We start from the raw sequence: 26,635 nt of genomic DNA on the forward strand, positions 1-26,635 counted from the left end.
CTTTCCCCAGAGCTGCTTTTGTGCCACCCTCGAATTTGAACAAAAATCTCCCAAAACTGAGCTCCGGGAGCAGAATTCCAAAGGCTGCTGATCCATAAAAAGTGGATTGGATTTGTTCTTTCTTCAGCCAATAATGAGAATAATTTCAGTACCTGATTACGGCCACCACAAATCCCACGTGTGCTGCTCCCCTCGTGCAGCTCCCTGCTCCTGGGCTGGATTTCCTTGGGAAAAAACACCTGGAAATTCGTGTGTCACCGTTTCAAGCGCCCATTCTCACCCTCATTCCCTGGAAAACACTTTTTTTTTTTTTTGGAGCAGCAGAGTTGATAACTTGGAGATTGGAGCAAATTGATTGGAAATCTGGGAGCACATGGTGGGAGAGAGGATTTTCCCTGGAGTTCCAGCATTTTTCCCTGTACTTAAAACATTTTCCCTGCAGATAAAGCAGTTTTCCCTGCAGATAAAGCATTTTCCCCTGCAGATAAAGCATTTTTCCCTGCAGATAAAACAGTTTTCCCTGTGCTTAAATAATTTTTCCCTGCAGATAAAGTGTTTTTCCCTGTACTTAAAGCAGTTTTCCATGCAGATAAAGCAGTTTTCCCTGCAGATAAAGTGTTTTTCCCTGCAGATAAAGCAGTTTTCCCTGCAGATAAAGCAGTTTTCCCTGCAGATAAAGTGTTTTTCCCTGTGCTTAAAGCATTTTTCCATGCAGATAGAGTGTTTTTCCCTGCAGATGAAGCATTTTTCCCTGCAGATAAAGCAGTTTTCCCTGTGCTTAAATCATTTTCCCCTGCAGATAAAGTGTTTTTCCCTGTACTTAAAGCAGTTTTCCATACAGATAAAGCAGTTTTCCCTGCAGATAAAGTGTTTTTCCCTGCAGATAAAGCAGTTTTCCCTGCAGATAAAGTGTTTTTCCCTGTGCTTAAAGCATTTTTCCATGCAGATAGAGTGTTTTTCCCTGCAGATGAAGCATTTTTCCCTGCAGATAAAGCAGTTTTCCCTGTGCTTAAATCATTTTCCCCTGCAGATAAAGTGTTTTTCCCTGTACTTAAAGCATTTTTCCCTGCAGTCAGAGCATTTTTCCCTGCAGTCAGAGCATTTTCCCCAGTTGTGATGGGATTGCTGCTGGCTGGAGCAGAGTTTAACCCGTGGTTCTTGTGGGAATAACGAGGTGGAGAACTCGTGGAGGGGGAATTCTGCCTTTGTGTACACACAGAGTGGCACGGGGAGGGTTTGAACCCCCTCCTCCAACCCGGTGAAATTCAAAATTGAGGAATAAAATGCTTGGAGCCGCCTGGATTTGACACATCCCCCAAACCCAGAGCCCGCGGATGCTCCCGCCTCGCCCGAAGGGGGTCGGGAACGCATTTTGACCCCTCAGATGTGAAGTTTTGATGGTTTTTTTCCCCCTGCATTTCAGGTTTTTTGTGGTGGAGGATCACATCCTGCACACCACCCAGGGCCTGGTCAACCGGGCATATATTGATGAGCTGTGGGAGATGGCCCTGTCCAAAACCATCGCGGCCCTGAGGACCCACTCTGTGAGTAAAAGCCCGGCAGAGCTCAGCTGTTGCTTGACTGTCCCTGACATGCTGCAATTCTGCCTCTTTTCCCCCTCAGGATTCTTTGTTTTCCCTCTTTTCCACCGAGTGTTTGAAAGAGCGGCACGGACGCGCAGATAATTCTCTTCCTCTGGGTTTTTTTAGCCTCTTTCCCTACCCAACTCGATATTTTGGAGAGCAAAACACTGGTTTTATGTTTTCGTCGTTGTTTAATCCACAATTTTTGAGGAGCACCAGCAGAGGGAGTTGATTTGGCCCAAAAAAACGGGGGTGAAAAGCATCTTTTTGGCACGCCGTGTTTGATACGGAACCAGAGAATCCCAGAGTGCTTTGGGTTGGAAGGGACGTTGGAAATCATCTTGATCCCTTACATTTCGTGGCTGAAAAATGTGCTGGAAATGGGCTGAGAAATGGGCTGGAGTGGGCTAAAAATTGGCTAAAAATGGGCTGGAAATGGGCTAAAAATGGGTTAAAATAGGCTAAAAATAGGCTGAGAAATGGGCTGGAAATTGGCTAAAAATGGGCTGGAAATGGGCTAAAAATGGGCTGAAAAATGGGCTGAAAATGGGCTAAAAAGGGGCTGAGAAACCAAATCCAGAGAGACAGGAAGCCCAGGAGAGAGCCAGGAGCACCTTGGATGGAAATATGGGAAGAGAAGATCTCAAACACCAGTTTTGGAGCATCCCTGTGCAGTGGAAGGAGGTGGAACCAGATGGGATTGAAGGTCCTTTCCTCCCCACACCATTCCATGGCTCTTCCCTGCACCTGGATCTCTGGGGGATGAGGGACCCCAGAAGGTTCCTGGTGCTCTCCATCCCCATCAGGTGACTGCAAAGTTGATTTTTCCCAAAAACCTGGGGGCTAAAGCATCGTTTTGGCACACAGGGTCAGAGAATCCCAGAGTGGTTTGGATTGGAAGGGACCTTAGGGATCATCTTGATCCCTTAAATTTCATGGCTGGAAATGGGCTAAAAATGGGTTAAAATGGGCTAAAAATGGGCTGGAAATGGGCTAAAAATGGGCTGAAAAACCAAATCCAGAGAGACAGAACCCCAGGAGAGAGCCAGGAGCACCTTGGGCGGAAACATGGGAAGAGATGGACACGGATCTCTGTGATGACCCTGATCTCTGTGGGATGAGGGACCCCAGAAGGTTCCTGGTGCTCTCCATCCCCATCCAGGTGACTGCAAAGTCTCCTCCTTCCCCCCGAGCTCCTGTGCTCCCAGGGGGGATAAACACCAACCCCCCGAGCTGCAAACCTGTGTTTGTTTTCGTTTCAAGTGGGATTTTCTCCGGGCTGGAAGCAGGAGGCTGAGCCAGGCCCAGCCACGGGGGTTTTTTTTTTGCTGTTCCCAGCTTTGTTGCCACGCAGGTTGTTTCAAGCGGTGCCAAAAGGAGCGCACGGAGTGGCTGCCAGGGGAGGCTTTTTCAGCAATCCCAAAACGTTCCGTGATTTCCCAACCTCGTGGCCGCCACCGTTTATTTGCCCGGGGCACTCCCAGTTCAACCAGTGCCCTGCATCCCAAACTGGGAGCCGAGGGAGGGTCTCACCTTGCTGAGGCTGTTTCAGTCCTCCCAAGGCAGACAGATTTATCCCTGGATTTTCCTCCTCGCCGCAGACAGGGACATCTTTAATCACTTGTGATGCTTCAGGGCATTATCTTTCTTCCTGCCTCTCCTTTTTGGACAGGGAGATGGAAAACGTGTGTCTCCCGGTCCTTCCAGCTGATTAATGGAGCCGTTCCCCCCGGAGTTTCCAGCGAGCCTTAAATCCCTCTCCCTTTCCAGCCTGGGATCACTGACTCTATATTTGGGCAGCCTCTGTCTCAAACCTCACATTTTTCAGCACGGGGAGGGATTTTTGGCTGCTCTTGGGAAGCTCAGGGGAGACTGGGGTGGCTCTGGGGACGCCGAGCTGCGTCTGGGGGGTTTGGAGCGGGATAAATCCCCGTGCTGGAGCTGGAATCCAGCGCGTTTTCCCTCAGCCCATGCCAGGCTGAGATGCTTCATTACCGTCAGACACAACACGGTAAATATTAAATGAGAGGCGAATGAGATGAGAGGTGAATATTAAATGTCACCCCGTCCCACGGTGACGGTGGGAGCCATCTCCTCTCGCTGCCCAGCGGCTCCTGGGCAGTTTTGGACACACCTCAGGTACCTCTGGGGCAGCCCAGAGCCTTCTCCAGCCCCGAGCAGAGCCGCACACCCTGCCCAGCCCTGCCCCGCGCGTCCTCCGTGGGCTGGGGGGTGAAGCTGCTGCTCCCGGGCCTGGGCAGTTCTTAGGGGCTCGGGGCAGGGTTTGGGCTGTGCCACGCAGTCACAGCCGTGTTTTCCTCTCTGCCCTCCTCCCCAGTCCTACTGCTCTGACCCCAGCCTGGTGTTGGACCTGAAGAACCTCATCGTGCTCTTCGCCGACACGCTCCAGGTACGTGGGGCCTCTCCTGGTGCTCCCAGATGTCCAGCAGTGCTTTGGGGCCTGAGCTGGGCTGGCCAAGCTCCTCTCTTGGCATTTCTGGGCGTGGATCACCTCAGGGACAGCCTGGTTTGGGCTGTGCAAGGACCAAGCTTGGCCACCCCAGCCAGCCCTTGGGCCTGGGACAGCTCTGGGTGCTGCCCCCTTGGTCAATCACCCCCTGAACCCGTCCAGCTGCACCAGGGGTGGGGCTAGAGGAGGATTTGCCCCTGTTAAATACAGAAAACGATCCCCCAGCTGCCTGGTGGTGGCTTCATTCCCTTCCTGCTGCTCTGCAGGGCTACGGCTTCCCCGTGAACCAGCTCTTCGACATGCTGCTGGAGATCCAGGACCAGTACAGCGAGACCCTGCTGAAGAAATGGGCTGGGGTCTTCAGGTGAGAGGCTCCAAGAGAACCTCCTGGGACACCCCTCACGGAGGGGCTCTGGCCCCTGGGTGGAGGTTTTTGAGGGATTCATTGTAGAGCCATGGAATGGGTTGGGTGGGATGGGACCTTCAAGCCCGTCCAGGGCCACCCCCACCATGGAGCTGCTGGAATAAATCCAGAGGAGATCCCGGAGCTGCTGCAGGGCTGGAGCCAGGCTGGAGAGCTGGGAATGCTCCTCTGGAGAAGGGAAGGCTCCAGGCAGAGCTCAGAGCCCCTGGCAGGGCCTGCAGGGGCTCCAGGAGAGCTGCAGAGGGACTGGGGACAAGGGACAGAGGGACAGGAGGCAGGGAACGGCTGCCACTGGGAAAGGGGAGATTGGGCTGGGATCTTGGCAAGGAATTGCTGGCTGGGAGGGTGGGCAGGGGCTGGGCTGGAATTCCCAGAGAATTCCTGGATCCCTGGCAGTGCCCAAGGCCAGGCTGGATCCACCTGGGACAGCGGGAGGTGTCCCTGTCCATGACAGGGTGACACTGGGTGGCATTTAGGGTTTCTTGCCACCCAAACCATCCATGGTTCTGTGCCCTCACTCTATCACTGCCCTGTGGCTGCTTTGGGACATCCCTGGCTGCTGCTGCAGGAATTTGGGATCACACCTTAGCCTGGCACCAGCCTCTGGGAATCTCCTGGCCCAGCAGGAAAACTTTCCCCTCACGGTTGTCTCCCTAACTCTTCCCAGAAATATCCTCGACTCGGATAACTACAGCCCCATCCCGGTGTCAAGTGAAGAGGTTTATAGGAAAATCGTTGGACAGTTCCCATTCCAGGATGCTGAACTTGAGAAGGTAAATCCTGGAATGGGGAGGATGGGCTTGGCCTGGCTGCTGGGGCAGGAGAACCTCACAGCCTTTGTGGGCATTGAAAGGATAAAAAAAACCCACCCAAATCAACCCCCCAATCCAAATTAGCAAGAAGAGAGGAAGGAATGCAATGGGAAAGAGCAGATATTCCTCCCGTGGGGTGCATTTCTGCTGGTGTGGGTGAGGGAAGTGGGATTTGTGTTCCTATCAGAGTGTTCTGTCACCCAGGCGGAAATATCCACTTCCTCTGGCATTTTATGGACCCCGGGATTGACCTTTATTGGTTTTAGTCTCATATTTAGAGAAAAAGAGCCCAAAAAGGTGGCGGTTCTTGGCCTTTGCACGAGCGTGTGCTTGGAAAACCAAAGTGTGTCCAGATGTCCCCCAAATCCTGCCTGGCCTTGTTCTCCACACCTGGCAGGCAGCGAGTCCAACCCTGGTGATCCCAGTCAGGCGTTCAGATTTCTGTGCTCTGCCCCAAAATTCAGTCCTGGGCTTCGGCTGCTCCCTGCACCTCCCAGCTCTGAGTGCCGGGGGTAAAAACAGGGAAAATTGGTGTTGGAAAATCTGTTTGCTCCTGGTTTTTGGGGTTGTTGGGCAGCACCAGGGGGAGGCGAGCAGGAAAACACCTCGTGCGTGGTGGGGGAGGGATTTTGGTTGTTCCCAAGGAGGGAAGGGGATTGGGAGAGGGAATGAGGGAATGTCCCCAAAGCCCCCCTGCTGCAGGTGCCATTTGTGATGATCTGCCCTCCCCCGTGGCTGAAGTGTTGATAAAATCCAGGATAAATCCCAGAATCGCTTTGCCTGCCTGCCAGAGCCCTCCCTCCTGGAGTTCTCCCCCTGTTTTCCAGCAACCCTTCCCAAAGAAGTTCCCCTTCTCGGAGTTCGTGCCCAAGGTTTACAGCCAGATCAAGGAGTTCATCTACGCCTGCCTCAAGTTCTCCGAGGACCTGCACCTCAGGTGGGGAACGTGCCCTGGGAGAGCTCAGCTGAACTAAAATATGGATCCTCTCCCTCTGGATGGAGCCTGTCCAGGCTGGAAGTGGCTCTGGAGCAGTGGGATTATGGCTGGCCACGTCTTCTCCTGCAGGATGGTTTGGGCTGGGAGGAACTTTGGGGATCATCTCCAAACCTTCCACGGTGCTCCAAGCCTCCTCCAGCCTGGCCCGTGACACTTCCAGGCCATTCCACACTCCCAGGACAATCCCAGCTGGGGCTGTTTGCTCCGAGATGTTTCTGCATCATCCATTTAAGAAATAAATGGTGTCTGGAGAGAGGCTGTGGTGGCCGCTCGTCACCAGGGCCTGCTGGAACATCTCTGATCCCCCCCGCTGCTCCCCAAGGAATGGGAATCCCGTGGTTCCATGAAAGTGTTGTCAGGAAGGCTCTGAGGGTTGGATTTTTGGTCAGGAACGAGTTTCAGCTGCTGGTTTCGTGCTTTTGTTGTTCTTGTTTCTTCGGGGAGTTTATATACAAATAATGTGATTTTTTTTTTTTTTTTTTTTTTAAAAGCCTGCAAAATATTCCATGTGTTTACCCTCCCTGCTCCATCCCAGGGTGCTTTGATGCTCGTTTCACCCATGTGTACGTGTGTGAGACTGAAAACCAGCCGGGTCTGCCAGGAGCTGCGAGCTGGGGCTTTGCCTTTGCATCAGCTGCGTTCGCAGCTCGGGAGAGCCTCAGAAACACAGGACAAGAGTTTGGCTGGAAGGATTCATCCTCCTTCCCTTCCCTGGGCAAACACGAGGCTGGAATTGGGGTGGGGGGAGTTCCACCTCCTTGGGAGCTTCATATCCTGGCCATGACCTGACACTGGAGCTGCTGGAGAGAGCCCAGAGGAGGCCCCGGAGCTGCTGCAGGGCTGGAGCCCCTCTGCTCTGGAGCCAGGCTGGAGAGCTGGGAATGCTCCCCTGGAGAAGGGAAAAATCCAGGGAATGCTCAGAGTCCCTGCAGGGGCTCCAGGAGAGCTGCAGAGGGACTGGGGACAAGGGACAGAGGGACAGGAGGCAGGGAATGGCTGCCACTGGGAAAGGGGAGATTGGGCTGGGATCTTGGCAAGGAATTGCTGGCTGGGAGGGTGGGCAGGGGCTGGGCTGGAATTCCCAGAGAATCCCTGGATCCCTGGCAGTGCCCCAGGCCAGGTTGGATCCACCTGGGACAGTGGGAGGTGTCCCTGGAGTTGGATCCAAATGGGATTTAGGGAATCCCTTCCATCCCATCCCATGCCCTGTGGCTGCTGTGGAGCTGGGGCAGCTCTGGGAACTCGGTGGCCATTCTGGTGCTCTCCCTGGATTTCCCTGCTCTCCCTGGAGCCAGGAATGCCAATCTGGAGAGTCCTTTTCTTTGCAGGTTGCTTTGGGGGCTCAGGGGTTTCTCCCCCGTGTTCCACCTCAGCCTGGCAGTGGTGGCAGCTTCTCCTCTCTGCTGGTGGCTCCCAGGGGAGCCACCCGGGGTCACCGTGTCCCGGGGTCACTGTGTCCCCTGTCCCCCTCCAGAGCCCATTCCCCGTGGCTGCTGCTGCCCAGCCCTTGCCGTGGCCGGGGTGGTTGGCTCTTGGCAGGGCAGGGAGCAGAGGTGTCCCCGTGGGTCCCTCCCGGGGCTCCCTCCCGACCCGTTATTAAAATTCCTTTCCACATTGGATTTTCCAGCCCTCTCGGAGCAGCGGGGTGGGGGGAGGGGAGCCCCGCTGCAGCTCTCGGAGCCAAACATTTGGAATATTTCTCTGCAAACCCCTGTTGACACTTTCTTCATTTCACCCTGACAGCTTGAATTAGGTTTTATTAGGAAGCTTGGCTACAAAGCCGGCAGCGAGTTCCCTTTTCTCTTCCCTTTCTTTCTTCCCCTGGCCTTGTCATTTACGGAGCACCCCGGAGTGCCGGGGGTCAGCCCGTCAGTCACGGGGGCCTGGAGGTCACCGCAGCTGCCACGGGATCCGGGACAGGAGCTGTCATTATCCCAGACAGTTCCCTTCAGGCCTTTTCCTGCGCGACGCGGCCCGTGGCGGAAAGCGGAGCTCCCATTTTATGGGGTTTTTTTCCCCCCCCCAATTATTTTGTTAAAGCAGCTCCTTGTGTTTGTTGGATGGGAGGGTTCTCCTTGATGTGGGAGTTGTTTCGCTTGAGGAAAGTTTGGAGCTCCGGGTGGGTTTGTAGGGTTTGTGATTTTTAGTATTGGCACTATTCATTGGATTAGAGCAGGAAAACTTCCTTTATCTCCTCGGCACTTTCGCCTTTTTCCAGTTGAGTTCATCAGGTTGTCTTTAAAGGTACCCCCTTGCTTTTCCCAGTGGAGTTTCCCACTGGAAAGTAGGGAGTACTTCTGGAAGACAGTGGGTGGGAGGACGATCAGCTCCAATCCACCAAGGCTTGGCTTTGGGTTGGCTTTTTTTGCAAACAAAACCCCAATCCTGGAAGAACTCGGGATACAAAGTGCAGGGACACCTTCCACTATCCCAGGCTGCTCCAAACCCCATCCAGCCTGGCCTTGGACACTCCAGGGATCCAGGGACAGCCACAGCAAATCTGGGAATTCCACTCCAGAGCCTCCCCGCCCTCCCAGCCAGGAATTCCTTGCCAGGATCCCATCCGACCCATTCCCACCCCTAGCTTGCAGCATCCCAACATCCCCCACCTTTCTCCTGGGATAACTTCAAGGTTGGCTTTTGTTTCCCACGTCAATCCCAGCTTTGTGACGTGGCCCCTCTGTCAGGTGGAGCAGGACAAGGAGCCAAAGGTCAGGGGCTCGATTTACCGGGAGGATCAGAGTTACTTCCCAGCCTTCCCGTTGGGAATTCCCTCTCCTGCCCCTCACTGCAGGAGGCAATTCCCGCTGCTGTCAGGGCTAATCCAGAGCCAAGCACAGATCCAAGGAGCCTCTGGCAGAGGGGGGTTGGCAAAATCTCCTGGAGAAAGGAGAGGCGGCGCCATGAGCACCTCGGAGGGGCCGAACCCCCAGATTCCAGCGGTGCTGCTGCTCCAGACGCCTGGGAAAGGGCAGGAATGGGGTGCAGGAGTTTCCAGTCTGGTGTTCCAGGGCTGGAGCCAGGCTGGGAGAGCTGGGAATGCTCCCCTGGAGAAGGGAAGGCTCCAGGCAGAGCTCAGAGCCCCTGGCAGGGCCTGCAGGGGCTCCAGGAGAGCTGCAGAGGGACTGGGGACAAGGGACAGAGGGACAGGAGGCAGGGAATGGCTGCCACTGGGAAAGGGGAGATTGGGCTGGGATCTGAGCAAGGAATTGCTGGCTGGGAGGGTGGGCAGGGGCTGGGCTGGAATTCCCAGAGCAGCTGGGGCTGCCCCTGGATCCCTGGCAGTGCCCAAGGCCAGGCTGGACACTGGGCTTGGATCCACCTGGGACAGTGGGAGGTGTCCCTGCCCATGGATAGGTTTGGGAATGGGATGAGATTTAAGGTCCCTTCCACCCAAACCATTCTGGGAGCTGGGAGCTGTGCTGTGCTGAGGAATCCCTGTGTGGAAATCCAGGGATCGTGGGAAGTGTGTCCCTCTGAACCCATTCCCTGTGACCTCGCTCATTCCTGCAGTTTCTCCAGTTTCCTTTTAAGATCCCTTCCAACCTTGACCATTCCATGGTTCTGTAATTTTGTCTATAAGCCTGGAAAGGGCGGAGAGGGGAATTCTGGGGGATTGATTCAGGGTTTCAGCACTGCAGTTCTTTTCCCTTGTACGGAACGTTCAAATCCCCGGAGCAGGGCGCAGGGTTGTGCTGATGCCACAGACGGCTCTGCCTTGGGCTGGACCAGCCCCTCTTGGATGGGAGGCTGAGGAATGTGGGATCTGCAGGTGTAAATTCACCTTTCCTCCCGAAACATGGATAAAAAGGCTTAAATTATTGTATTTTGATGCATTTCAAACATCAGCTCCTGTGGTCGCCGCAGGGCTGCTCAGGGGAGAGTCGGGAAGGAGGTTGAGAAGAATTCCCAGGGATTTTCTTTCCATGGAGCGCCTTGCAAATTCCTCTTTAAATTTTACTTCGCAGCTCCACGGAAGTCGATGACATGATCAGAAAATCCACAAATCTGCTGCTGACCAGGACCCTGAGCAACTGTTTACAGAACGTCATCAAGAGGAGAAACGTTGGACTGACAGAGGTGGGCTGTGGGCTCCCTTGGGAATGGAGCCAGGGAATGGCTGCCACTGGGAAAGGGGAGATTGGGCTGGGATCTGGGCAAGGAATTGCTGGCTGGGAGGGTGGGCAGGGGCTGGGCTGGAATTCCCAGAGAATCCCTGGATCCCTGGCAGTGCCCAAGGCCAGGCTGGACACTGGGGCTTGGATCCACCTGGGATGGTGGGAGGTGTTTGGATCAGGATTCTCTTTAAGGTCTCTTCCAACCCAACCCATTCCAGGAATCTGTGACAGAATGACAACAAAACTTCCCTTGTGGTATTTTATTCTCCTTCTCCTCCTCCCAGCAGCTCCCAGGAGCTCCCATTTTCTTTCCCAATCCTTACTTTGAGTTCCCTTCCTTCCCAAACCATTCCTGGATTGTGTGATTCCAGGGCAGGGTGACAGGAGGTCCCTTGGAACTCCTTCAAGTGCCTTTAGAGGTGCTGGTTTGGAGCATTCCATGAGATATTTGCCTGGCAAACTGCTCGGAGTTGTTGTGCACAGCGAGGAGCTTTAGATGGTGGGAAAGTGAAGAGGTTCCTTTGGTTGTGAATTCTGCTCTCTCCATTTTGGGCAATTTTACAAACTGGAGTTAAACTCACAGGACTTCAGGGAGGACCAGAGAGGATCCAAGAGGGAAATGTGAGGGAATGGGAGAGCAATCCTCATTTTAAGGAGGTGTTTGAGTGGATTCAGCGCATTGCTGCAGCACAAACCCTAATTTGAGATTTTCTTTCATGATCCATTTTTTTTTTGGTACAAAATCAGGTTTCTGATGATTTTAAATCTGCAGGTCCCCAGGACAGGTGGGGCCTCTGGGTTTTATACAAAGAGTTACTAATTGCTGGTATTAAACAGGAGTTACTAATTGTTTACTTAATTGTTGCTGCCTTGCATCGTGTCAACCAAAGCTTTCCCTTCCCAGCCTCTCATTTCTCCCAGACATCCCACGGCTTCTCTGGACACCCAGTTCCAGTTCTGCACCTTTCCAGTGTCTCTTCTCCTCCCTCATATCCAGGCTGGACCTCCCAAGGTGTCACCAGCACCCTTATGATGTCACCAGCACCGGTGCTGGGATCTTTGTGGTGCCACTTTGCAGTTTCTGCTCTTTTGAAATCGCTGATGAATCCAGTCTCCTTCAGATTTGGGAGCATTTCCAAACCCTTCCCGCACGGGAGGTGGCTCCAGACGGCCCCACCACGCTCCAGCAATGAAATGACACCAGCCCAGGGCGTTCTGCTGCCCCGGGGGCTGGCAGAGATCTGCTCACCCCACACCTGCCAGAGCCAAACCTCGTGGTTCCTTTGTTCAGGGCCCGTGTGATGCTGCTCGGCGTCACTCAAATTCGGGTTATTTTTCGGGTTCAGTGGCAGCCGGGAGCCTCCTGGTGTGTCCTGGCAGTTTTTTGGGGAGCCCTGAGTGACAGCTCAATGTAGGAAAGTCCTTAAAAAGAAAAAAAAATCGCCTCCCGTGGTATTAGCGGCTGTCATGGGAAATGCTTCCCCCCCAGAATTATCTTGGATTTAGGTGTTGTGAAAGGAGGAGAGACCGGAGCCCGTAGCAAAGCTCGGGGTGTTTGCACAGCACCAGCTTTGCATGGAATTGGCATCCCTGGCCCTGGCAGCGGGGCTGAAACCCTTGTGTGCCTCCCCAGCTGGTGCAGATCATCATCAACACCACCCACCTGGAGAAATCCTGCAAGTTCCTGGAGGAGTTCATCACCAACATCACCAACGTGCTGCCCGAGACCGTGCACACCACCAAGCTCTACGGGACCACCACCTTCAAGGTGAGCAGGGCGGGGTGCCACCCCTGGGTGCTGCTGGGTGGGAGCTGCTCAGGAGGCCTCAGGGGCAGCTGGGCTGAGCCCAGGGATAGTCCTGGCCTGTTTTGGGGAGGTTGCGCCATCGCTTTGGGTTTGTCCTTCGCAGCGTTGCTCCTGTCGAGATCGTGGGAGGTTTTGTCCTTCATTTACAGCCCTAATTAGCTGAAGGATTAAGGAGATCTTAAACAGAAGCCTGGTATTTCTTGTTTAAATAAATCCTCACTTCGCTGTTGGGGTGCTGTGTCATGGACGCCAGGTTCCTCTTCTACCTGGGACAAAGATTTCCAGAATTTCTATTTCTCCGTCTTTCCACTCCTTTTGGCATTATCCCCTAAAAATCAGGGCTGGCAGAAACTCCTGGGTTTTCCAGCCTTTAAATCCCACTCCAGGAGTGCTCACCCAGGTGCTTTATATGGGATCTGGTTGGGTCAAGTGTGGGGTGTCCCGTGGAGATCCAGCGGTGGGAACAGCAGGAGTGGGTTTGGTGAGGCTTTGCCTTGGGGTGACTCAGTCTCGTGTCCCCAGGGATGTCCACCCTGGCTCTGTCCACCTGTTTGGCCTAAAGCTGAGTGTCCTGCCCTTGTTCAGGCAGGGAGGCTCCTGAACCCCAGCCCTGCGCTGGCTTTGCTGGGGTTTCCATAGGGGATGTTCCTCTCCCTCCTCAGACTCACGGGACATTCTGAGCTGCGGGGACCCACAGGGATCCCATTCTTGTGGAACACCACCTTGGTGTCACCAGCACCAGGATCCCACCACTGGAGCCAGTCTCTCCTCCATCTCCCCTGGATTTGTCCTCAGGTCACATCAGGGGCAGAATCCAGCTTGGTCCTGCCCACCACAGCCGGGTGGTCCCTGTCCCACCAGCCTGAGGCTGCCTCGTGTTCCTGCCCTGAGCTTTAGGGTCGTGTCACCTCCTGGTCTAAAGCTTGGGTGAAGCTCCCACCCCGTTAGAGGTGGTGTGGAGCCCCCATGCCATGTAGGATTTTTTTGGTGTAGAGCTCCCATCCCTTGTAGGATTTTGGTGGTGTGGAGCTCCCATCCCACGTGGGATCTCAGTGGTGTGGAGCTCCCATCCCACCCATGCAGGATCTCGGTGGTGTGGAGCCCCCATCCCATGTAGGATTTTGGTGGTGTGGAGCCCCCATCCCACGTGGGATCTCAGTGGTGTGGAGCTCCCATCCCACCCATGTAGGATCTCGGTGGTGTGGAGCCCCCATCCCACGTGGGATTTTGGTGGTGTGGAGCCCCCATCCCACGTGGGATTTTGGTGGTGTGGAGCCCCCATCCCACGTGGGATCTCGGTGGTTTGGAGCCCCCATCCCACATAGGGTTTTGGTGGTGTGGAGCCCCCATCCCATGTAGATCTTGGTGGTGTGGAGCCCCCATCCCATGCAAGATCTTGGTGGTGTGGAGCCCCCATCCCATGTAGGATTTTGATGGTGTGGAGCCCCCATCCCATGTAGGATTTTGGTGGTTTGGAGCCCCCATCCCATGCAGGATTTTGGTGGTGTAGAGCCCCTATCCCATGTAGGATTTTGCAGGTGTGGAGCCCCCATCCCATGCAGGATCTCAGTGGTGTGGAGCCCCCATCCCACGTAGGATTTTGCTGCTTTGAAGCCCCCATCCCTTGTAGGATTGTGATGGTGTGGAGCCCCCATCCCATGCAGGATTTTGCAGGTGTGGAGCCCCCATCCCTGTAGGATTTTGGTGGTGTGGAGCCCCCATGCCATGTAGGATTTTGCTGTTTTGGAGCCCCAATCCCACATAGGATTTTGGTGGTGTGGAGCCCCAATCCCACGTAGGATTTTGGTGATGTGGAGCCCCCATCCCATGTAGGATTTTGGTGGTGTGGAGCCCCCATCCCATGTAAGATTTTGGTGGTGTGGAGCCCCCATCCCCTGTAGGATTTTGCTGCTTTGAAGCCCCCATCCCATGCAGGATTTTGGTGGTTTGGAGCCCCTATCCCATGCAGGATTTTGGTGCTTTGGAGCCCCCATCCCATGCAGGATTTTGGTGCTTTGGAGCCCCCATCCCATGCAGGATTTTGGTGCTTTGGAGCCCCCATCCCATGCAGGATTTTGATGCTTTGGAGCCCCCATCCCATGCAGGATTTTGGTGCTTTGGAGCCCCCATCCCATGTAGGATTTTGCCCCCATCCCACGCCGTGTCTCATTCCCAGGACGCCCGCCACGCCGCCGAGGAGGAGATCTACACCAACCTCAACCAGAAGATCGACCAGTTCCTGCAGCTGGCTGACTACGACTGGATGGCCCTGGAGCCGGGCAGCCGGGCCAGCGACTACCTGGTGGATCTCATCGGCTTCCTGCGCAGCACCTTCGCCGTGTTCACCCACCTCCCGGTGAGCCTTCCCTCCCTGCTGCTCCCGGGGGAGCTCAGACCTCGCGGGGTGTGCTGGAAGCAGGGCCTGGTGCTGTGGGGGATGTGGGAAAGTTCTATTTTTAAAGGAAGATTTCTGTTCGATCAAATTCTATTTTTGAAGGGTTCACGTGTCACCACAAGCCGGGCTTCAGGAGGACTCTCCCAATTATTTCTAAATCTAGTTTTGGGGGATTGAGGCTCTATCCCAGCCCACCATGTACCAGCAGGATTGTCATTTATTCCACACCTGTATTTCAGATATTTTAACTTCCACTTAATGCACATCCAGGATTTTTTTTCCCCAAAAATCCAGCCTATGGGTGCGTTACTCAAACTACAGCTGCATTTCCAAGTGTTTGTCAAGTCCCTGATGCTTCCCATCCCAACGTTGCTCCCTTGGAAGGCACCATATGTTTCTTTCTTCTCTCTGCTGTCTGAAGCCCCTGTGTTTATGCTGCTGTTGCCATCAGAAATGTGCTTTTTGTTGCTTTTTGCAGTCGGCTGAGTGGTGTCTCATTGGTAGGAAAAATCCAATCACCAGGGAGATTCCTTTTTTTGCTCCAGCAGCTTTTTTTCCCCTCCTCTAAATGGGATTTGTTTTGAGCTGTGTGGATGCACTCTCGGGAGGATCAGCAGGTATTTTGAAACAGCAAATCCCCTGAACTCTGTGGTTGTTCTAAAAGCAATTCCAGATCTTTCTTCCTTTACAAAACCGGGATTTATTTGCTGCTTTCAGGAGCTGGGAATAAACAGGAAGGGGAGATTTAATATTCCCCAGTGGCAGCTTCCTTCGTTCTGTTTGTGCCTGGGATTCTCCTCTGGAAGGAGGTCCCACCCTCCAGAGCTGTTCCGGGAGGTGTCACACCCCCCAAACTCTGCTGGCTCGTGTCTTTGGGCATCCTCATCCCAGAGGAAGACCTGGGAGCAGGGGGAGCTCCGGCTGGTTTGCTGTGGGGGAGAAGCCCCCAAGAGGGGACAGAGGTGGCTTCCCTGCTCCTCTGCACCTGTGTGGAGGGGAAGTGGCTTCCTCAGCTCTGTTACCAGTGGGGCAAACTGGTAAATGAACTGATTAATGAAGTGTTGAGCAGAGAGATGGGGAGGACTTGGATCCATCTCCCCAGCCAGGTTTGTCCCAAATGTCCCCAAGCAGGTGTCCCGTGGCAGGTGCCTTCCAAAGCCAGGAGACGCTGGAAATGGCTGGATTTCTCCTTAGAAAAGGAGCTGTGGGTTGGTTTAGCACCTGGAGGCTTCCGCCCATCACGCTGGGAATACTCAGGAGCCAGTAATGGAATTTGACAGGGAGATTGGTCTCTGCAGCAGAGCATGAAGCAGCAGAGATGAGCTGGGGGGGGGATGCCCACAGTGATTTATGAGGTGGGCCAGGAGTGATTTATCTTCCTTAAATATTAATGTTTCCTTTTGGAGCCAGTCAGGGTTGGTTTGGAGGCTGGGAGGACTTGAATTGGTCTAAGAAGCACCAGGACAGATCGAGGCAGCCTTTTGTCTTCCAGAGCTGGGGTAGAGAAGCCCCAGCTGAGGAGAAGTTTGGATTTGCTGGGCAGCCCCTGAGCTCCAGAGCCTCCCCAAAGCCTGGGGAGACAGGGGAGGCACCTCAGCCTGGTTTGGGCAGCTGCAGGTGTGATTCAGAGCTTTGTGGGATCTGCAGGTTTGGGATTTTTTTAATATTGCTTGGAGTTTCTTCCTTATGTTGCTGATGGATCACCCAAATTGTGGGTGAGAGCAAGCCAGGAAGGACCAGGCTGCATCCCAAAGGCCTCCACATCCTTTGGTGTCAATGTTTCTCATCCTTGTAGGGTTCAGGGAGTTTTTCCAGTGGCTGATTCAGGAGCACACTGAAGTTCCTGGGCTTTGCTACTGAAGTGCAGGAGATAAAAGTGTTGTCCAAAGCCATGAAAAAAAATTAAGGAGGTGTTTGTTAAAGCACCAAAAATGTGAGATGAGCGTCAGCTGGGGAAGGAAGGAGCAAGAGGGGTGACGGAACATTCCCAAAAGGGTGAATTCCAGCTCTAGAATGAAATTCAGAGTTCTGGGGACAAGATGGAGCTGATCCAAACCCATCCCAACCCATCCATCCATGTGACTGGAAATAAAGCACGACAGTTTTGGGGTCTGAGAGGAACTGCTGCCCTGTTTGAGATGAGTTTTCAGCCTGGTCCCATAAAATCCATGATTTCCACACTGCTGGTAGCTCCAGGACTCTGCTCCATCCTGGGGTGAGGTGTCCTTGGAGCACCTTCATTCCTGTGCGCAACACCTCCCATTCCTGTTCTCCTGCCTGGTTTGGAAATGCCCCCATCCTCCAGAGCTGATTCCTGTTGAATTTATGGGATTTTGGCCAAGTGAGAAGTGTTCCCCTGGTGCTGGAAAGTGCAGTTTTGTTGCTCTCCCTGCCTTTTGTCCCAGCTGCAATGACGCCTCCACCATCAGGGAACCTCAGCCCGGGCATGTCGGAGTTCCTGGGCTAAAATTCCAGCTCTGAAAAGCCCCATCAGGGAAAAAAACTGAGCCCAAAGTCCTGAGGCTGCAGAAATGCACCGTGACGGGGCTGAGTAATCCCATTGTCCCAACAGAGCTGCAGGAAAACTCTGCAGGGTCACGGCTCCAGCTGGCCCCAGGGCAGCTCAAGTGGCCTTGGAAGATCCTTGGGACTCAGCCTTGGAGAGGAGCTGAAAGGAATCTGAGCTGGGATTCAGAGTTAGGGTTTTTGTTTCCCTCTTCAGGCTGGATTTTTCCTGTGTTTCTCGGGAATCCCAGAATTGCTGAACAGTTTGGGTTGGAAGGGCCCCTTGAAGGTCACCTGCTCCGAGCCCCTGCGGTGAGCAGGGACATCTTCAACTGCATCACCTTCTCCATGGCCTTGGATCTTTCCAGGGATGAGCCTTCCACCATTTCTCTGGGCACCCAGCAAAAATAACCCAGCCCAAAATCAGGGCTGGTGGGTTGGCCTAAAGTCTCTTTCTTAGTCTCTTTTTCTAGGCCTCAAGCAGGAATTTGAGTCCCAAAATGCTGGCTCATAACCTACAGGGTCTCCATTTTCTCTGGAGCTCAGGCAGGAATTTGAGTTCTTAATTTTTCCTTTGGACTAGGCATAGTGGGAGATGATGGAAACCACTTGATCCTGGGAATTGCTGGGATTTATTTGCACGTTGCAGTTGTCTGGGGGACATCTTCAACTGGATCAAGCTGTCCAAAGCCATGGCCTTGGATTTTTCCAGGGTGATGCCCCCACCACCTCTGTGGGCACCTAGTCCAAGCAGCAAAACTGACCCAGCCCAAAATCCTGATTCATAAGCTGAAGGGTCTCCATTTTCTCTGGAGCTCAAGCAGGAATTTGAGTCCCTAATTTTTCCTTTGGAGTAGGCATAGTGGGAGATGATGGAAACCACTTGATTTTGGGAATTCCTGGAATTTATTTGCACGTTGCAGTTGTCTGGGGGACATCTTCAACTGGATCAAGCTGTCCAGAGCTGTGGCACTGGATTTTTCCAGGGATGAGGCCTCCACCACCTCTGTGGCAAAAAAAAAATCCAAAATTATTTCCAAAATCCTGGCTGGCGCGGCGGCCTAAAGAGCCTCCACTTTTTCTAGGCCTTGCAATCCCAATTTTTTTTCCTTCGGAGTAGGCATTGTGGGAGATGATGAAAACCACTCGATTTTGGGAATTCCTGGAATTTATTTGCACGTTGCAGTTTTCTGGGGGAGACGCTGAGCCCTCACCAGTGCCGGGGGGCAGGAAAAGTTCACGGAGAACTTCCCGGGGCTTTGGTGCATGCCAGTGCTGCATGAAACGGTCATGGTGGTTTGGAGCCACAACTCCAGAATGCTCCACTAAGTGCCCAAAAATGTCTCGGAGCAAATAAAACGCTGATGGGAATCAAAGCATAATTAACATTTGGCTCCCAAGGCCGCCCTCTTCCTGCGTTAACCAGGGAGAGTCGGTTCCTGCTGCTGCTGCTGTGGAGCTCATTAATAGGGGATGCTCGGGTCTCCTTAAAAAGAAAAACCTCTTTTTTTAAGAGTAAAAAGAAAAAAAAATTTAGTACAAAAAGTATTTTAGGCCTTAAAAAACAAAAAAAAACAAAACAAAAAAAAAAGGTGGTTTCTGGTTTTCAGCAAGCAAAAGGGCCACGGCCTCCAAAAAAATGAACATTTCCAGCCTAAGACTTTGCAAAGAATGACTGAAAAAGCCTTTTGTCTTTGATGGCTGATTGTTGTTTTTATTTCTTGTTGGACAAGTTAATGTAAATGGCATTGACAGGGCTACTCCAAACACACTGATTTGTTGACATTAAGCTCCTCAGAGATGGAGGGTTGTGTCAACACCTCCCCTGAACTGTCAGGTTAACAAAGCAAGGATGTTTTCTTGGGGGAGGGGAGCGGGGCTGGGGGAAGGGGGGGGTGTTTTGTTTTTATTTTCAGTTTCCTTTAATCCTCTGTTAGTCTTGTATCTCGATAACCTCCTTTGGAAGGGAATCAGGGCAGGTCAAGAGGTGAGGCTGACCTGGGAAGGGGAAGCAATCTTTCAGCGATCCAACAAATCCAACCTCTGCCGTTGAGCACTTCAGTGTGAACCCTCTGCAGAGGGGTTTTTTTTTTTTTCCCCTCCCTATTTTTTTCCCTTTTCTGCTTATTTTTGCCAGATGGCAGGCACAGATTTCAGCTGGAGCCGTGATGGTTTCTTGCCTTCTCTTGGCATCTCTTCCCCCTCGCAAACGAACGGCCCCGGCAGCTCTTGCTCTGGTAGAAAGAGCTTTGCAAGTGTTTATTTTCTTTCCAAAGAGAACGATTGCCTGTGTTTTCATTTGAAAAGTCAAATCCCTCTGGAATATTTATAAGCCAAGGCCCTGTGCATGGAAGCGAAATGCCATGAACTTTGCACCAACCACAGCCTCGGCCGCTCTGGGAGGGGACCCAAGTGGAAAATAACCATCAGGAAAACATCCCAGGAGCACCAGAGTCACCTCTGGGTTTGCACAAGCCCAGTCTGTGCTTAAATAACTCCCCTGGCCCTTGGGCAAGCCCTGCTGGAGCTGATCCCAGCTGTCACTCCCAGGGTTTGACATCCATCACCTCCTGCAGGTGGGATTGCTGAGGAACAGGGGTGGGGACGTGCAGAGCAGACAGGAGAGCTGCAGAGGGGCTGGGGACAAGGGACAGAGGGACAGGAGCCAGGGAATGGCTGCCACTGGGAAAGGGGAGATTGGGCTGGGATCTTGGCAAGGAATTGCTGGCTGGGAGGGTGGGCAGGGGCTGGGCTGGAATTCCCAGAGAATCCCTGGATCCCTGGCAGTGCCCAAGGCCAGGCTGGACACTGGGGCTGGGAGCAGCCTGGGACAGTGGGAGATGTTTGGATCAGGATTCTCTTTAAGGTCTCTTCCAACCCAACCCATTCCAGGAATGTGTGACAGAATGACAACAAAACTTCCCTTGTGGTACTTTATTCTCCTCCTCCTCCTCCCAGGAGCCCCCATTTTCTTTCCCAATCCTTTGCCCATGTCGGAGCCTCTGTTGGAGCGCTGGGGGGGTTGTGGGCACCTCTGATGCCCTTTGGGCTCCTTCGTGCTGTTGCTCTGCTCTGTTGTGACCCTGACCTCCTGTGTTGTCCTCTGTAGGGGCAGGTAGATGTCCACTCTACCATGTCGGTGAGTACCGGACGCCGTGTCCTGCGCCTCGGCTCTGCTCCGCTCACACCTCCGGGCTCGGGGGGAGCTGAACCAGAAAAGGTCCTTTGTGTCAGCCAGGAGGAAAGGAAAAGATGGACTGGAAGTCGAGATCAATGGGATAAATAATTCTGGGATAAATTGGAGACCAAAGGAAAGGGTTTCCTTCCCAATAGATCACTAAATTGTTGTTTTTAGTGCCTTTAAATGGCTCTTTTTATCCCCCTGGAGTACCTAAATCTGCAGGGAATTAGGAGGAACGCCTGATAAGAGGGAAACCTGGATGAGATTCTCACACTCTGCTCCAAAGAGAAAAGATGTTTGTAAAATCCGTGCTCCTTGTTCGGAGAAATTCCCCGTGGGGATTCCAGCTGGAAATTCCTCCTGGTTGGAGGGATTGGATCACTAAGCCTTCCCTCAGACTGGAGTGGAAGTGTCCAAAGCCAGGCTGGACGGGGCTTGGAGCAACCTGGGATGGTGGAAAGTGTCCCTGCCATGGCAGGGGATGGAACTGGATTGTCTTTAAGGTCCCTTCCATCCCAAACCGCTCTGGGATTCCACAGTTTTCTCCAGAAAATAATGTGGATTCTTGACACGTGCCATCTCCCAGTTTGGATTTGGCCGATCAGCACCAAAGTGAAGCCGAGGAGACTTTTCAGACCTTCCTTCTGGTTCAGCAACCCCCTGTGATTGTTGTCATCTCCGCTTGTTCCACGTGCGGGAGGAAAACCCGCGGCATTCCCAGGGATGGACGGCAAACAAAGTGCTCGGCAGCCACCTTGTTTCCTCTATTCCCACGGCTGCAAACCCAGGCCCGTGGGAGCAAAACCCACCTGGGAAGTCTGTGGGGTGGTCACATTCAGAGCCTGGACCCTGCTTCTGCTTTCCAGCCTTTATTCCCTGCTCTTCATGGGAATCCCGACCGATATTCCCTGCTCCGGTGGGATGCTTGTGCCCCTTTCCCTGGAAACCGAGCCTGGCTAAGCCTGGACTATTTGCAGGCTCCAGGCACCTGGGGGGGTTTCTAAGTCAACACCGAGGCCTCAAATCAACACCAGCTCCTGGAGAGAGGGAGCCTGGTTAAAGCAATCCCAGGCTGGCTCCCATCAAAGCCGCGGAGCAGCCGGGATGCTCCAGGCATTCCCTGCAGCCAGGGGTTTCCAGGAGCGGTGTTGGATGTCAGGCATCCTCTGCGCTGTCCTCAGGGCGTAGCCCAAGAGGGAGAGATGCAAAAAGCCCTTTTCCCTCTGGCTTTTCCAGGCTTGGAGCTGTTTAGAAGCCAGATGTATTTATTTCTTTAATTGGATCCAGTGCCTAGACAGCTCTGGAGTCAGCTTCCTACGGAGAGGGGGGCATTACTTTCATTAAGGTAAATCAATGGAAAATAATACCTGGAGCTCCCCTGGAAAGGGTCAGGGATGGAGTAATCCCTTTATATGGAGGGGCTTTGCCAGCCTGCTCCTAGTCAGGCTTGTTCTTAACGGCAACAAATCCCAGTTTTCCTTCCTTTTATCCCTGCTAATTTTCTGTTCTCTGCCTAGTTGGGATTAATTGGCGGGAATAAATCACAGAAGAGGGGGAAAAATAAAAACGGGATCACGCAAAGTGGCAGGACAAGGGAGGAGTTTTAGCAGAGTTTAATTTGTCTGGTGGGAAGTCGTCGTGGCTAATCCTGGAATTTTAAAAGGTAAAAAAAGGGGGACGCGGACATGGACAGGGAATGAGCAGCATCCAGAATCTTCCGTGTCTGGGGCTTTCCACTCCAGAGGGGATCCAAGTCTTTTAGGGGATTGCACGGCCTGAATGAATGTTCAGCAAAATTCCTGTAAAGCAGGGATGCCTTGAAGGGGAGAGGATGGACTGGTGGCTGGAGCAACCCATTCCTGGTTTCCCAAGTGCCTCCAGAATCCCAAATATTTGTCAGGATTGATTGAGGGGTTGAAACAGGAGCTGGTGGTGCTTTAAAACAAGGAGCAGAGTGTCCAAATCCCGTGGATTTGGTAGTGCTGGATGGGGCAGGCTGACCCCTGATTAACCCGGGGGCTCTGTAAACTCGAGTCTGGCTAAGCCAGGTTATCTGGAATTCCGAGGTTTCCTTGTCTGCTTTCAGCAGTTGGAAAATTAATGGAAGGCAAAATGCCCAATGCCATAAATCCTTTAAACCAGGACGTGCTTCCGTAGGGATCGTTCCCTCTGTGGAGTCACCTCGGCGTAGCTGGCTTGGAATTTTGTTTTCCAAACTGGGATTGAGGAAGGTGTTGGATGCTTTCTCCTGCCTGCACCTCCATCCGTAAGGAATGTGTGGCACAGGGAATCTGGCAGCCAAAATTCCAGCCCTGGTGTATGGAATCCTTCTCCTTCCTGCTCCAGAGCCTCAGCCTGGACCTTCCAAAAATCCTACCAGGATTGTCTCCTACCAGGAGATGAAGTTTGGGTTGGGATTGTTCTACCCTTTCGGGAATTCAGGGGAAATCACTGGATTTGCAATTTCCTGCTTTCCTCTTGTTTCACCCACTGCTTTTCCAAGGGCTCTTCAGTCGGGAATGTGGAAAGGGACATCCATGAACAGCTTCCAAAGCTCTCCACGCCTTCCTTAACCCATCCACGGGAAGAGCCCCAGCTGCCCTGGAGGAGCCCAAACCTTTGGGGGGTCCTGGTGCAGGGGACACTTGAGTTGAGGGTGCACAGAGAAGTTGGGTGCTCGGGATCGTCACTTGGAGCCACCAGCCATGGCTGATGCCACCAGTGTGGGGGAAGATGATTTCGTGACCATCACAGGGTCCCTTTCCAGAATTGTTTTCCCTGGATCTTACAGCTTTGGGCAGATGGAATGGCAGGAGCAGGAAAAGCTTCTCAAAGTGCAGCTCCCCATGGAATTCTCATCATCCTCTGGAGTTTTTTGTTGGGTTTCATGAAGGGCAGGGAGTCAGGAGAACTTGATGGGTTAATTAAAAACCAGTCACTAATTACTACAGCTTTCCCCATCTCTCTGTTCCATCCATCTTCTGCCTGGTTTTGAGGTGTTTTATAACACCTCAATTTCCAAATGGGAATTTCGGCTTTGATTCAGATTTTGGGAAAAGACAAAATGAGCTGAAGGTTCGGACGCCGCTTCTGTTGGTCACTCGGCTCTGCTTGGAAAGACCTCTTGGACTGGAGCTTTGCTGGCTCGTGGAGCAGCAATGGAGTGGGTGGGTTGGGATTTTTCCTTGGAGCTCATCCTTTTTTCCAGTCTGTTCAACATCTGGGCCGCAGTGGGGCAGCGGTTGCGTCTCCTCCAGGCCCCGCGCGTCACCCCGGTGTGCCGAGCCTTCCCCCGGCATCCCGACGGGCGGGAATCTGCGTAAATGGGGGATCTGGAGCATCCCTGTGTGTGTGCAGAGGGTGAGGAACCCCCGGGTCGCTGTCCCAGAGGGAGGACGAGCGCTCCAAACTTCTGGATCTTTCCTTTTTTTTTGCTCCGACATCGAATTGTAATTACAAAATTATTTCGGGAAGATGGAGCGATTCAAGTCGCTCTCTTTAAGTTTTCCTGCTGCCGTAATTGGCAGCTTTGCCCCGATAAATCAGCAGAAACAAACGTGGTTCTTGCTCTTCATAAGCGAGGGAAAAAATAAAAAAAAGAATCTGTATTTAATCAGCTTTTTGTTTCCAAGATGGCAGCTGCTTTGTATTTAATGGAAAATCAGGCTCTTCCCAATGGAAAGAATGTTATTCCCAAAGCGAATACAAAAGAAAATAAAACCCACAAAAGAGGAGGATGAAATATGTCCATTTTTTTATTTTCCTTTTTTTTTTTTTCTTTTTTTTTTTTTTTTTTTTTTTTGGTCTCGTTCGTTCCAGTTTGGAGCCGCGCGCTCCGATCGCGGCCGGGCCACGGCTCTGCTTTCCATCAGGGAACTGGGAAAGTCTCGGATCCTGGGCATGGGGACCAGGACAGAGCCTTGGGAGACACGAACAGGACCAAAAAATGAAGGCTACTTCATGGTACCTTTTGGCTTCGGGGAGATTTACTTGGAATATTGGGAAGGAATTCTTCCCCGTGAGGGTGGTGAGGCCCTGGAATGGAATTCCCAGAGCAGCTGGGGCTGCCCCTGGATCCCTGGCAGTGCCCAAGGCCAGGTTGGACACTGGGGTTGGATCCACCTGGGATAGTGGGATTGGCAGGGTGGGAATGGATGGGATTTCAGTTCCTTCCCACCCAAACCATTCCAGGATTCTGTGATTTTGATGCCAGTCTCAACTTCCAGCCTGGTGGGACAGTTGGGATCAGGTGGTTCTGTGGGTATTGAGTGCCTGCAGTTCAACCCAGTGGCAAACCAGGATAAAGGCTGTAATCCCTACAGTAATTCCTAGAGTATTTCCTGGAGTTTCTCAGGGTGTGATGATGTCCCAGCCCAAACCTGGACTGGCAGGAATCTTTCCCACCCGTGACTGGTGTGGAGATCCTTGGAGAGATCCTGCAGCACCGCAGGAGCCCCGAGAGCAGCGGGATGCTCCAGCTCATTTTGGGTGATCCAGGCTCTGCACCCAACCATTTCCATGTTCTTGACTCCCGAAAACCATTCAATTAAAAATATCCTGCCCTGCCTTTGGATGTTGAACAAGGAAAAAGATGGAGATCACGGAATCTTCTGTTTCCTCGGATTTTTTGCACATGGGCGTATCCAAATTTCCCCCAGCAGCTTCCCAGCTTTGCTGCAAACCCTGGAGCTTCCAGAGGAGATCTGTGCCCGCTTTGGGCTCTTCAGGGCTCCAAAGGAGCTGCCCGTGCTCGGCTGTGGCAGCTGCATCCCGAGGTGCTTCCCTTCCCTTCCCTTCCCTTCCCTTCCCTTCCCTTCCCTTCCCTTCCCTTCCCTTCCCCACCCGCTGCCCCTCCTTCATTTATTTTACTCTTTAACCAAAAGTTCATTTATTTTACTCTTTAACCAAAGTCATCCAGCAGAAGTCACTCGTTGGCTCTGACAGAGGGACAAATTGTGTGTTCCTGTGCCTGCTCGAATCCCAGAGCCTCTTGATATCCCAAATCCCACAACTACCCGTGGTTCCAACCTCCTCGAGTTGTGCTTTTGCTGTTGGGTGTTTTTGCTTCTGCTTCTCAGGCTTCTCATGATTCCAAGACCTCTTGATTCCTTCAGAGGGAAAAACCTTTCCATGGAGCTGGCTACTCCACAAATTATTAAAGACCCCCCCAAAAAAAAGCCCCAAACCGAATAAAACAGCATTAAATATTTTTAATAAAAGCCCCTTTCAGCCCTGTCTGCGGGAGTTGGTTGTGACCATCACCCCCAGTGTGATTTCCCTCTTCCTTGAGCTTCCCCAAGCTCCTGCCAAAACACTTCCAGCTGTTGACCTTGGGCATCTTGGGCACAGCCAAAGTTTTCTTCTTCTTTTATTGGAATGTCAGGGATTTGTGTCGGGCTGCAGTGGCTGGTTTATTTTTGGTGTGCTGAGGGTAATTGCCGGGTTTGCTTTGCTCTTTTCTTCCCCCTTTTCCTTTTCTTTTCTTTTTTTTCCTTGTTTGTCTGGTTGTCCCTGAGCTTCTGGTGGGAGTTCAGCTCTGCCCTGTGTTGGTCCTGTTGCTGGATCCCGTTTTTTTCCCAAAATACCATCAAGGTGGGAAGTGTTTGCCTCTGGCAAAGGACACCCTGTGGAGGTTTTTCCACACCTCTGGAATGCAGCCACTGAAACGGGCTCAGCTTCTATGGGAATTTGGGAGAGATCCTGGGTCAGGCAGGGCATGGGGCCTTCCAGGTTGGTTGGGGCTGCTCCACCTTTGGAGTTTTCCAGTTGAGCTGGTCTTTGCAGGAGACAAATTCCGCTTGGAATTGGGTTAATTGGTGCTGCTCTCCGTAGGTTTTCCATGGTGAACCTGAGATCTTCCATGGTGGGACGTTGTCTCCTGAACTGAGATGGGGTGGTCAAAGTCAAGCCTAAATTCCCAGTTTTACTCAGGAAAAGCTCCAGCAGGGAAACTTTTGAAATCTGGTGATTTGTTGATGGCATCAAGCGTTCTTCCGTGGGTGACCACAGCCCAGGGTTCATCCCTCCGGGAGCATCCATCCTCCTCCCAGACCAACAGCTCTGGTTCGTGGGATCACTTCCGGAATGGCAGATCCTGGGCAGAAGAGGCCCCCCCATTCCTGGGAAATCAGGGCATGGATGCCTGTCCCGGCTGGGAGTGGATGCTGGGGCTGTTGGAAGGGACGCTGCTCTGATGGTGACAGTGACTTTGGCCATTCCGTGTGTCCCGGTGCGGATGGAATCCAGAGTGCCTTCCCAGACAAATGTGTGTGCAGGCATCGCCTCTCTTCTCTTGAGTCTGGGCATCAGGAGCTCCAGGGCTTGGAAGGTCCCATGGGATTCT

The 26,635-nt window shown here is 52.8% G+C and overlaps 1 protein-coding gene across 4 annotated transcripts in view; it reads left to right on the forward strand.

The window, feature by feature from the left end:
* Window positions 1–26,635, forward strand: part of EXOC6B (exocyst complex component 6B) — a 376,533-nt gene that overhangs the window by 252,249 nt on the left and 97,649 nt on the right. For all 4 annotated transcript variants that reach the window (XM_038134227.1, XM_038134228.1, XM_038134230.1 and 1 more), the window contains 8 exons: window positions 1,424–1,544; window positions 3,922–3,993; window positions 4,320–4,417; window positions 5,145–5,250; window positions 6,117–6,226; window positions 10,255–10,366; window positions 12,038–12,172; window positions 14,388–14,567. In XM_038134227.1, the coding sequence (XP_037990155.1) occupies window positions 1,424–1,544; window positions 3,922–3,993; window positions 4,320–4,417; window positions 5,145–5,250; window positions 6,117–6,226; window positions 10,255–10,366; window positions 12,038–12,172; window positions 14,388–14,567 (934 nt within the window). The remainder of the gene's footprint in view (window positions 1–1,423; window positions 1,545–3,921; window positions 3,994–4,319; window positions 4,418–5,144; window positions 5,251–6,116; window positions 6,227–10,254; window positions 10,367–12,037; window positions 12,173–14,387; window positions 14,568–26,635) is intronic.

The sequence above is a fragment of the Motacilla alba genome, chromosome 4, assembly GCF_015832195.1.
Source record: "Motacilla alba alba isolate MOTALB_02 chromosome 4, Motacilla_alba_V1.0_pri, whole genome shotgun sequence".
Classification (NCBI taxonomy): domain Eukaryota; kingdom Metazoa; phylum Chordata; class Aves; order Passeriformes; family Motacillidae; genus Motacilla; species Motacilla alba.